The 12795-nt window shown below is 34.9% G+C and overlaps 1 protein-coding gene across 1 annotated transcript; it reads left to right on the top strand.

Annotated features, from left to right (window-relative positions):
* Positions 1-1200: 1200 nt before the first annotated feature.
* On the top strand, positions 1201-2124 carry OR2J1 (olfactory receptor family 2 subfamily J member 1). Its single transcript, XM_002803654.4, has one exon. The coding sequence runs from the start codon at positions 1201-1203 to the stop codon at positions 2122-2124; it is 924 nt and encodes a 307-aa protein (XP_002803700.4).
* The last annotated feature ends 10671 nt before the right edge of the window (positions 2125-12795 follow it).

Here is a 12795-nt window from a genome sequence, read left to right as displayed (position 1 = left end):
AATATTACCTTTAATCCTAAGGAAATTAAAAAAAAAATTCTTGCAATTTTTTCATGATTTCTCAAAAGGTAATAATCATTCCATTACCAATAATATGGAAAAGTGTACAGATATCTTTGTACCTGTCTGGAGCATTTGCACAGACTTAGCCCAAGTTCAACGTTCCTAGTTCTCCAGCTGTAACTCAACTAATTGCGCAAACCTTTACATCTTTTTCAAGAGTGAAGATTAGAATATTTGAGTCGCTAAAAGTTTTTCAGAACACTGAAGGTGAGTCAGGTATAAATAAATTTGTCTTTTGTCATATTTTATCAGAGAGTATGAGAGGAAGAGTTGGCTGTGGCAGGAGGGGAGCAGAAGGGGGATGGCAATGCTATTTAGGAATATTGAAGAAAACCCAGAAATACAAATCATAAATTGCGACTCAGAATGTAAAGTATAGTTCAGTTATTGGCCTAAAGCATATAAAATGTTTTAGAAACCATGTTTAAGTCTTCTTATCCCCCATTTACTTTTGGAAGCATTCTATCACTGATATCTCTACTCTATTTTGCTTTATTAATCAGCTTTGCTTATATTGTGAACTTTTATAAGTTGGTGTGTGTGTGCATATGTCTGTTTAAACCTTCATTTGCATGTTATTTTATTTGTCTAGAAATAAACTGCTAGCATAAATAAATGAATATCGTTTAATTCTTTCTATAATCATATCCAATTATTTCTTTTCAGTTAATATTAATATTTTAAAGTGACTACCTAATTGATTTTTAATATGGTAAATTTCTATCTATAAGTAAGATTATTATGACTGCAGTTATTCCTTTCTCTGTAACTGCAAAACGGGAAATAGTCTGAAAATGCAAAAAAACCAATTTAACTTTTTAAAATAAAAAATTATTTTCTTAAATATTATCTTTCTGATTATGGAATATCTTAGTCTTGATTTATCCAAATGTTAACTCAGGGATGTATATAAAATAACTCAGTAACTTGAAAAGCTATTGCTGGTATCCACAGCTGGAAAAATATCTCAATGAAGCATATAAAGGAAACTGCATAAAAATTCTACTGCCATAATGGTGCACACTATCTGGAATTGGGATACTTTTTTCTCCAATATGTTTGCAAGTGAGTTGTTGACAATGCATGGACAGACTTTGAGTTTATGTGATTCTTTCTTTAGGTACAGGAAAAATAAGAATGATGATGGAAAAAAATGCAAGTTTTGAAGACTTCTTTATTCTACTTGGATTTTCTAACTGGCCTCATCTGGAAGTAGTTCTCTTTGTGGTTATCTTGATCTTCTACTTGATAACACTGATAGGAAACCTGTTCATCATCATCCTATCATACCTGGACTCCCATCTCCACACTCCCATGTACTTCTTCCTTTCAAACCTCTCATTTCTGGATCTCTGCTACACCACCAGCTCTATCCCTCAGTTGCTGGACAATCTCTGGGGCCCGGAAAAGACCATCTCTTATGCTGGCTGTATGGTTCAACTTTACTTTGTTCTTGCACTGGGAACCGCAGAGTGTGTCCTACTGGTGGTGATGTCCTATGACCGTTATGCAGCTGTGTGTAGACCTTTGCATTACACTGTCCTCATGCACCCTCGTTTCTGCCGCTTGTTGGCTGTGGCTTCTTGGGTAAGTGGTTTTACTACCTCAGCACTTCATTCCTCCTTTACTTTCTGGATACCCCTATGTGGACATCACCTAGTGGATCACTTCTTCTGTGAAGTTCCAGCACTTCTGCGATTATCATGTGTTGATACCCATGCAAATGAGCTGACCCTCATGGTCATGAGCTCCATTTTTGTTCTTATACCTCTCATCCTCATTCTCACTTCCTATGGTGCCATTGCCTGGGCTGTAGTGAGCATGCAATCAACCACTGGGCTTCAGAAAGTGTTTGGAACATGTGGAGCCCATCTTATGGTTGTATCTCTCTTTTTCATTCCAGTCATGTGCATATATCTCCAGCCACCATCAGAAAATTCTCCTGATCAAGGCAAGTTCATTGCCCTCTTTTATACTGTTGTCACACCTAGTCTTAACCCTCTAATCTACACTCTCAGAAACAAGGATGTAAGAGGGGCAGTGAAGAGGCTAATGGGGTAGGAGTGGGGAATATGACAGGGAAATCATGTTGGCTGTTGTTGTTTTTCTTAGGGTCTTGTCCATGTTGAAAGGTGGTTTCCCTGCTTCTTTGTGATTTGTTTTTCGTCTAACATTTTACAAAACATGGAATAGTTCAGTCCCCCATTTGTTGCTCTTTTTAATATTTAGTACTGAAATATTATGTTGAGATAAAGTTTTTGATTAGTACCGCTCTGGTCTTTTACAATTCTATATTTATTTCCATGAAAATTGTGTACTGTGGTTTCAACATAAATAAATGTGTGTGTGAATAATTATAAGGAGATTATTTTAAAAATATTGGAAATATTTCTGACAATGTGCTAAATTATGAACTGACCATTGATATGTACAGGAAGAGAAGGGCAGTATTGCAAAGACGTACGCTAAAGAAGTTTTTGGTTATTGAATAAACCTTAAATGAAGCTAAAAATAGTCACAGGAAAGAAAAATGGTAAACATAAAGAATAACACTGTTTATTATATGGTAAAGGACGTATCATAATTTTTTGGTTGAAGTTCACTTTTTAAAGACACTAAGTTACTTAAATGTTAGACCTAAAACCGTAAAAACCCTAGAAGAAAACCTAGGTAATACCATTGAGGACATAGGCATGGGCAAGGACTTCATGTCTAAAACACCAAAAGCAATGGCAACAAAAGCCAAAATTGACAAATGGAATCTAAGTAAACTAAACAGCTTCTGCACAGCAAAAGAAACTACCATCAGAGTGAACAGGTAACCTACAGAATGGGAGAAAATTTTTGCAATCTACTCATTTGACAAAGGGCTAATATCCAGAACCTACAAAGAACTCAAACAAATTTACAAGAAAAAAACAACCCCATCAAAAAGTGGGCAAAGGATATGAACAGACACTTCTCAAAAGAAGACATTCATACAGCCAACAAACACATGAAAAAATGCTCATCATCACTTGCCATCAGAGAAATGCAAATCAAAACCACAATGAGATACCATCTCACACCAGTTACAATAGCAATCATTAAAAAATCAGGAAACAACAGGTGCTGGAGAGGATGTGGAGAAATAGGAACACTTTTACACTGTTGGTGGGACTGTAAACTAGTTCAATCATTGTGGAAAACAGTGTGGCGATTCCTCACGGATCTAGAACTAGAAATACCATATGACCCAGCCATCCCATTACTGAGTATATACCCAAAGGATTATAAATCATACTGCTATAAAGACACTTGCATACGTATGTTTATTGCAGCACTATTCACAATAGCAAAGACTTGGAATCAACCCAAATGTCCATCAGTGACAGACTGGATTAAGAAAATGTGGCACATATACACCATGGAATACTATGCAACCATAAAAAAGGATGAGTTCGTGTCCTTTGTAGGGACATGGATGCAGCTGGAAACCATCATTCTCAGCAAACTATTGCAAGAACAGAAAACCAAACACTGCATGTTCTCACTCATAGATGGGAATTGAACAATGAGATCAGTTGGACACAGGAAGGGGAACATCACACACCGGGGCCTATTGTGGGGAGTGGGGAGGAGGTAGGGATAGCATTAGGAGATATACCTAATGTAAATGACAAGTTAATGGGTGCAGCACACCAACATGGCACATGTATACATATGTAAAAAACCTGCACCTGTGCACATGTACCCTAGAACTTAAAGTATATATAAAGAAAAGACACTAAGTTATATAATTTACCCTGTAGGTCTACATACTTGTCACAGTGAACAGTAAACTAATATCTTTTTAAAATGGCTCATTCATTCTTCTGTCCATTTATTCATTAACTTATTCTTCATTAGCTAAATCTGTTTGAATGTGTACTCTCTCCCAGTTTGTGAAATTCTTGGTAACATGTATAAATATAACATTCTTTGTCTGAACAAAATGCACTTTCTGCCGGGAAAAATGGCAACTTAAGATAAAAGTTGAAGTGTCTGTACCTGGCTTAATTTGTCACTGGGGTTAATGCTAATAAATTAAGATAGCTTTTAAAAATCAGAAACAATATACTCTGATTACTCTTTAGATTGTATACATCTTTCACTTTTTAAAAATCAAAAACAAAACAAGAAGTTTGGCAATAAACTCTGAAAATAAATACCAATCCATAGCTCCTGGAGGAAGACAATGCTATTAAATGAAACAAAACAGAATATGTGCTTAATTTGCTTTAGTTGGCTTAGTCAATGACATATTGAAGACAGCTTAAAACTCTTAACATCCTTGTTCTTTGCTGAATAGCATTATTTAAAAAATTATTTACTTTGATTTTATTTTTTCCAGCTTTACTGAGGCACAAATAAAATTACATATATTTAATGTGCACAATGTGATTATATATAAATCAAACCGAATTGTGAAATTATTACCACAATCAAATGGACACATCCATCATCTCACATAGCTACTGTGTGTAGGGGGAGCAGGGAGGGTCAGGACACTTAAGATCTAATCTCTAAGCAAATTTCAAGTATACAGTACAGTTTCATTAACTATAGTCACCATAATCTACATTAGATCTCCAGAATGTATTCATCTTATAACAGAAAGTTTGTACAATTTGACTGTCCCTCCACTCCCCACCCTCCAGCCCATGGCAACCACCATTCTATTCTCTGTTTCTGTGGGTTCAGTTTTTAAATTTTTTTTGATATAGGGTCTCACTCTGTCTCACAGGCTGGAGTGCAGTGGTGTGATCTTGGCTCACTGCAACCTCTGCCTCCCGGCTTCAAGCAACTCTCCTGCCTCAGCCTCCCCAGTAGCTGAGACTACAGGCACCCGCCACCACACCCAGCTAATTTTGTATTTTTAGTAGAAACAAGTTCTCATCATGCTGACCAGGCTGGTCTTGAACCCCTGGCCTGAAAAGATCCACCTGCCTTGGCCTCCCAAAGTGCTGGGCTTACAGGCGTGAACCACGGTTCCTAGCTGAGTTCAAATTTTTTAGATTCCACATGTAAGTGTTATCATACTTTTTTTTGTCTTTCTGTGTGTGGTTTATTTCACTTATCACAATATCCTCCAGTTCATCCATGTTATAACAAATGGCAGGATTTTCTTTTTATTGGCTGAATAATATTTTTCTCTCTCTCTCTCTCTCTCTCTCTCTCTCTCTGTGTGTGTGTGTGTGAGAGAGATCAGATTTTCTTTATCCATTCTTCCATCAATGGATGCTTAGATTGTTTCTTCATCTTGGCTATCATGTATAATGCTGCAATGAACACGGGGGCATAGATACTTCTTCGAGATACTTACTTCATTTTTCTTGGATAAATACCCAGTGGGATTGTTGGGATCACATCACATCTCACACAGACTTCACAAAATGTGAGAACGTAGATTCCTCCTGCCTCCATGGAAATCTTGCCATTTTGTAATATGTCATGTGTCACTCCAGCTTCTCATGATCTACAAGACTCTTTTCTTTTCAAATTTATTGAAGTATAATTTAAGTACAATGAAATCTACACATTTTAAGTATACAGTTCAATGAATTTTTTCATATTTTCTTTTCATTGTATTTTTGTTAGACATCAAATATTGGATTTAATAAGCGATCAGAAAAAGTGTATAATTATAATCCTTTATAACAGTACTATACAACTTATAAAGCACATTAATATACTTTGTTTCATTAGAATTTTGGTCATCATAGAAACTCTAAAGCTTTGTTGACTATTAGCCTCTTGAAACAAAGGAAAAATAAGATATAAACATTGTTGTTCCTACGTTAAAGGTTAGGAAATTGAGTCTCAGAGAGATTAAGTAATCTTGTCTAAACGCACACACTAATAAATGGCAAATTTGAGTCTCAAAGACAGGTCTCTCAATATCAGATTGAAAGACTAGTTCAGTGAGTTTGACAAATGTATAATTGTGTAAATACCACCACAATCAAGATTATAGGACATTTCTATTACTCCCCAAAGAACTTGTTTTGTCTTGTAGTCAACTCTCCCCTTTTAGTCATAGGCTGAGGCAGCATTAATTTTCTCTAAATGTACTTGGTTTTTCCATTTTTAGAATTTCAAATAATTGCAATCCTGCAGTATGTAATCTTTGGGTATGTCTTGTTTCATTTAGTGTGATGTTTTTGACATTTATTATGTTGCTACATGTATCAGTTACTTTTTCCTTTTTATTGCTTGTTAGAGCTCCATTATATGAATATGCTACAATTTATCCATTTATCTGTGATGGGCTTTGGGAGTATTTAAAATTTTTGGCTATTATGAATAATGCTGCTATGAAAATTTGTACGCAAGTGTTTGTGTGGATGCATGTTTTCACTTAATTTGGGTAAATACCTTTTATTTGTACCTCTCCAGGAGGACCACATGCTTAGTGTATATTATCTTTATGAACTACTGCAAAAATGTTTTCAAAGTGGCTGTTCTATTTTCACTTCAAACAGCAGTGTATGAGAGTTCCAACTGAACTCACATTCTTTCTAATACTTGGTGTTGTCAGTTTTTATACTTTTTACCTCTTAATTTAGGTTACCTGTGGCTATAATTTGCATTGAGGGATGTCGACGTTGACCATCATTTTGTGTGCTTTTCACATGCTTCTTATACGTTATTTTGTGTAGTTTCTGTTCAGATATTTTACTCACTTTAAAAATTGCCTCATTTGTCTTCTTATTGTTGAATTTGAAGTTCTTCGTATATTCTGAACTCAAGTCCTTGGTCAAACAAATCTCTAGGGTACATGTGCACAATGTGCAGGTTTGTTACGTAGGTATACATGGGCCATGTTGGTTTGCTGCACCCATCAACTCGTCATTTACATTAGGTATTTCTCCTAATGCTATCCCTCCCACATCCACCCCTGCCCTCACAGGCCCCAGTGTGTGATGTTCCCAACCCTGTGTCCAAGTGTTCTCATTGTTCAATTCCCACCTATGAGTGAGAACATGCGGTGTTTGTTTTTCTGTCCTTGCGATAGTTTGCTGAGAATGATGGTTTCCAGCTTCATCCATGTCCCTGCAAAGGACATGAACTCATCCTTTTCTATGGCTGCATAGTATTCCATGGTGTATATGTGAATTTTCTAGACCTCAACTCCGACTGAGCTTCCTATCTATAATGCTTTAATAGTTTGTGATCTACTCTAATTCACATTCCTCCCATACAAAGCACTCGAATTAAAAGAAGCTCAGCAGAGATCATTTACTATAATTTATTCCTTTTGATTCCTCAGATGTGACTTTCACTGTGTTTTATTTATCTGAGTGTGTATTGCAGAGAAAAAAGTTGAGAGTTACTGCCTTAGAAATACTTTGCTGTAATTAAATCATGTTATGCCATCTGTATTTTCACAAGTTACTAACATCACACCTAAAAATGTTAACATTTGCTGGTACCCAGTAGATTGGCAGGGGCTAAAAACTCTCCTACAAGTCTAGTTACCAAAACATGAAAAATATTGGAGCTTGGTACAATCTCCTACAGACCAGGATATCAGACATTTCCTGAATTTTGATAACTGATTGAATTCTGCTAGTCCCCACAAGTTGTAGGATCACTGGTTAAATTCTTCTCCAATAAGACAGAGAAATTTAAGCATATGATTATATGACTATTTAATCATATTTATCTTAAATAACATGTAATATATTTTAAAGTAAACTGGAGTGATATATACCAAGCTCATGGTAATTGTCTCTGGATTTAGTGTTGTGTCAGAGAGTGACAGTTAAAGGGGATATGAACTTTATCTGTGACACTTTATGTGCTCAAAATGCTGAAAAAAAATGGCAAAATTTATGGTTGATGATTCTGAATGATGGGAATATAGATGTTTATTTTTAATATTTTAGATATCTAAAATAAAGGATGAAAAAATAATGTAGAATGCCTTGTTAAAATATCAGTTCAAGTTAAAATTCACTCTAATGGTAATAGCAGCTAGCATGTATTGAATGACTATGCACTAGGCATAGAGGATAATGTTTACATATTTTTCATATTGAGTTTTTGCAGCAATCAACACTACTGAAGCCAAGACCATTTCAGTTGCTTCACATAAGTGGACAGGAAAATACCTGATCATGCTCTTAAAATTACTGACTTTAAAACATAATTGTATTGTAAATGTGACTTGATTTTCATACCGAGACTTTGTTTGGTACATATGGTATCACCTAGATGCAATGTAACAATTGAAAAATCTTCATTAATTTATAAACTCATGATGTGCTTTTTTTTTTTTTTTAAACACGGGATGGAGATAGCTATCACAGCTAATTTAACTTTTTAATATATTTCAGCAAAGCTTTTAACAAGACATCAAAAGAAATTTTTGATAACAATATTTTGGAAATATTAAATAATTTTGTTAAAAGTTTTCTGAGTTTGGTAGTGACCTTCTGAGTATAGTTTGAATGGTCTTCAAAGGTAATTTTTAACACCTTTGCAGGGCTGAACTTGGCCTTGAATTTTAGAGATGTTAGACACAATTAAAGAATTCAAATTAATAAAACAAATATGTATAATGTAGTCTTTATATTTCCTTTTTAAAAATGTTTCATGCCTTTTCCCATTCCCAAATTAGACTACCTGACAAGCTACATCTCAAATTTGGCCCCTACCATACTGAAGAATTGGGGAAGAAGTTTCAGGTAACTCAAGATAACCCATTCCTTTCCCTGTAAATACAGCTCAAAGCGTTTTTCTCAGTGATAGTTGGACTATAGATTCCTTGTCATCTTAGTACAACAATGTGGCATCATGCCAAGAGTATCACTGAGAAACTGTTCTAACCAGGACAACTCCTTGAAGGGCATTAATTGCCGCTTTGGGATTTACCCTCCCAGTAGCCCCAGTCAAGGAAAACAAGTCGCATTCTTTTGTTTCCAAAAAGGGCCCATTGGACTCTGAGATAAAGGCCCATCCCTTGATACACTGAAAGCTCTCATAAGTTTATCTTTTGGGTAAAACTAAATTTTTTAGTAGACTCAGAGCTTTCTCTTCTATAGTAATGATAGTCATAGTTACATTCAGACTGTTTTCCTAAATGATGTAGTAGATGAGGGAAGTGTAGGCATTTATGTTGGTGATTTCAAGCTGATAACAATCAGAGATCAGATCAGTCTGTGCATGATGAGGGAAACAGTTGGGAAGACAATATACAAGGAATGTGGACAGACACAGGAAGGACAGAGTGAAAGGCATTGTTTGAGTACTGCTTAAGTACTAGGTAAGAGTACAAAGAAATATTATAAGAATAAAAAAACTTGGCCAGTGACATGGGGAGGGGGAAAAGATGTCATTTTCTCCCTCCATTATACCTGAGTTCCAAAACTAGAGAGGATCATTTATTCCTAGTCCATGAAAGCAACTTTTAACTTTTAATTTTTGTGGGTACACATTAGGCATATGTATTCATGGGGTACATGAGAATTTTTTTTTGATAATTTCTTCCTTTTTATTTTTTGTAGAGACAGGGTTTCACTTCATTGCCCAGGCTAGTCTCGAACTTCTGGGCTCCAGAGATCCACCCTCCTTGGTCTCCCAAAGTGTTGGGATTACAGGCGTGAGCCACAGTGCCGGACCCAGGTATTTTTGACACAGGCATACAATGTGTAATAATCACAGCAGACTAAATGGTGTATACATCACCTCAAGCATTTATCCTTTCTTTGTGTTAAGGATAACTTAAATTTTTGATAAGACTTTTAATTTTTGATAAGGCTTTTATTTTCTGCCCCACCAGTAAGAAGAAAATTAACCCAGAAAAATTCCTACCTTTTCCTTACTTGCATCTGGTAATTTTTTTTCTTTTTTATCTCATATCTCATTCTAACCTCCCTATGTAAGACTGCTGAAGGATGGGTCATGCAATTGGCAAAGATATCTCACAGCTGCCTCTTGTTTTAGTTAATGTACTAAATTATCGAGGCAACTATAAGAAAAAAGAAAATTATATCTGCATGAGAGGAAGTAACTATAACATTTGTGTTCATATTTATCATGATGTATTATCTCCTATTCTAGAGAAATTTTTGAAAATCTCTTGGAAAATTTTCATCTTCCCTCTAGGGCTATGACCTTTAAGTGAAGTAATCTTCACGATTTACTCTTTGACTATTGCTATTTTTTGATTCAGCTGTAGTTTTTAAAATTTTCTTTTAAAACAATGTGCAGACTGATTTTCCTGGATGGTTTCTAAGTAGTTGAAAGTAATCTAGATGAGTGTAACAACTGGCTAATGATTATTTACATTACCAAGTCTATTAATAGGGTCTGAAGTCAATCTTTTAATCTTGGGACCAAACTGAATGTTCCAAACTTTTCTGCTGAAACTCAACCAGTTCGCTACTCTTGACATCTTTTTCAGGAGTTGCATTTATAAAACAGGAGCGATTAAGAGACCCCCAAAAGAGGCAATCACAGGTGGCTCCACAACGATTTCTTTCTTCCTGTGCCATAGCCAATTGGGAGGTATAAGAAAAATAACTGACTGTGGGAGTAATGAAATAGAGGGCATGTAGCAAAGCTGGAAGAAGCGAAGAATTCAGAGAAAAAGGGATAAAGAATTCAGAGTAAAAGGGATATTTATCCCTTTTACTATGCCTGACACAATAACTATATAACAAAAGTAAGTATTATTTTTTTGTGTGAAAGACTGAAAACTCACTGGAGAAAAAGCATCACCTAGGAGTCATAACTATTTGTAAGATATTATTTTATTTTTAACAAAAAAAGTAACGTGAGATTCACTGGGCGCAGTGTATTAAATGATGAACAGCCACTTAATGATTCACTAAATATTCAGAACTCTCTAAATTGGAGAATAAATATGTACTAATTATAGCTCATGCTCAGAATTTATATACTATCTAAATTATTGTCCTAGAGAAAAATACATCATGTAGAAAGCTGCTTCAGGCCGTGTGGTTCAGCTTTGTGAACCCTGTGACAGACACACCTGCAACTCTAAGACCTTCACTCAGGCTCTTCTCCATTTTCCTGCCCCTCCCTCCCACCTTTCCTTCCTTCTCTGTTTTCTCACTGAATTTTTATCTTCCTTTCCCTAAAGTTTGAATCTTTTCAAATTCAGTTATAGTCACACATCCTTTAGAAAGTATTCTATCACTGTTCTCCCCAGAGTTTTAGCTGAGTTCATACAATGAATACCCATACATTGATGAGCAAGTGTCTGTGTCTTCTCTATTTGCATTCAATTTTTCAGTTTAGAAATACATTTTGAGTCCAAGTAAACAAATCAGAAGATCAGGTTCTTATCTAATTGAAGCTAAACATTTTTTGTTTAGGTGAACATTTTGAAATAACTACTAAATTCAATATTTTCAACATATCTTTCCATCCCTGTGTAAGATTATTGGGGTTACAATGATTACGTTTTCCACAATCACACTTAAGAAAATAACCTGAAAATGCTGAAAAGAAAACTAAAGTTCCTTGTTTATTAACAAAGAAAGATTTTGTGTTTTATGGAAATTATCTTCCTTAGCTAGTATAGGAATTTCTTTCAATTACCGTTTACCTAGATGTCACCCTAAAATGAATGAGAAGAACTTGATAGTTATTTTTCTATAATAAGGCAAACATCTGAATAAAATATAAAATTAAAAAATTATTTTGTATTTTTTTATTATGTAAAATTTCAAACTTAGAGAAGAGTTGCAAAAAAGTAGTATAAAAGACTAACATTTACCCTTTAACCAGATTGAGTATTAGTTTACATTTCCCCCCAAAGCTTTGTTATATCATCTATCTATCTATCTATCTATCTATCTATCTATCTATCATCTCTTTTTCTGGACTAGTTGAGAGTAAGTTGGAGATAACACGTTCCTTTACACCAAATACTTTATTCAGTGTTTTTTTTTTTTTGTCTAAGAAAAAGGATGTTACTTTACATAAGTCCAGCACAGTACCCAAATCAAGTCCAAACTGAGATTTCTTAAATCGTCTCAATAATTTTGTTAACAGCTAGTTTTTGAAAAAATGCAGGATTGTACACTGAGAAATCACGTCTCTCTAGTCTCCTTTCATCTGGACCAGTTCCTCACCCTTTGTTTTTCTACTTAAGCTTGATAGTTCTGAATTGTATAGGCAAGTTATTTCTCTCAATTTGAGTTTTTCTCATGTGTCTTCATTATTAGAATTAGTCTGCATTATTAGAATGTTTAACACAAATATCACTGAAGAGACATCATGTCCTGTTCAGAGCATCATCACAGCAGGCTCATGATGTTGGTTGTGCAAATACAGGCGATCTTAAGATCAATAAAACCACTTGGTTATGGTGGTGTCTGCCAGGTTTTTCTACTATAAACTTCACTGTTTTTCAGTTTGAAATTAACAAGAAATTCGTGAGGAGATATTTTAGACTATTTTAGATTTGTACATATCCTGCTCCCCATCAAATTTTTATCCACTAGTTTTTGCAATCATTTATGTTTTTCTTAAGACCATCACCCCTTCTATATTTGTTAATTAGGGATCTACTGTACGGAATAGCTTTATCTTCACCATTCATGTATTTATTCTTTTAGTTTTTATATCAGTATGAGCTTTATAATTCTTCTTTTGTTAAATTCATTACTACTAATGGTTAAATTGTCCTACAATTAAATGATGGCAAGCCCTTCAAACTGGCTTTTATTTTTTATT

The sequence above is a fragment of the Macaca mulatta genome, chromosome 4 (genome assembly GCF_049350105.2).
Source record: "Macaca mulatta isolate MMU2019108-1 chromosome 4, T2T-MMU8v2.0, whole genome shotgun sequence".
In the NCBI taxonomy this organism is placed as follows: domain Eukaryota; kingdom Metazoa; phylum Chordata; class Mammalia; order Primates; family Cercopithecidae; genus Macaca; species Macaca mulatta.
Note: the sequence above shows the minus strand (reverse complement) of the source record. Positions and strands in the feature narration are given on the sequence as shown.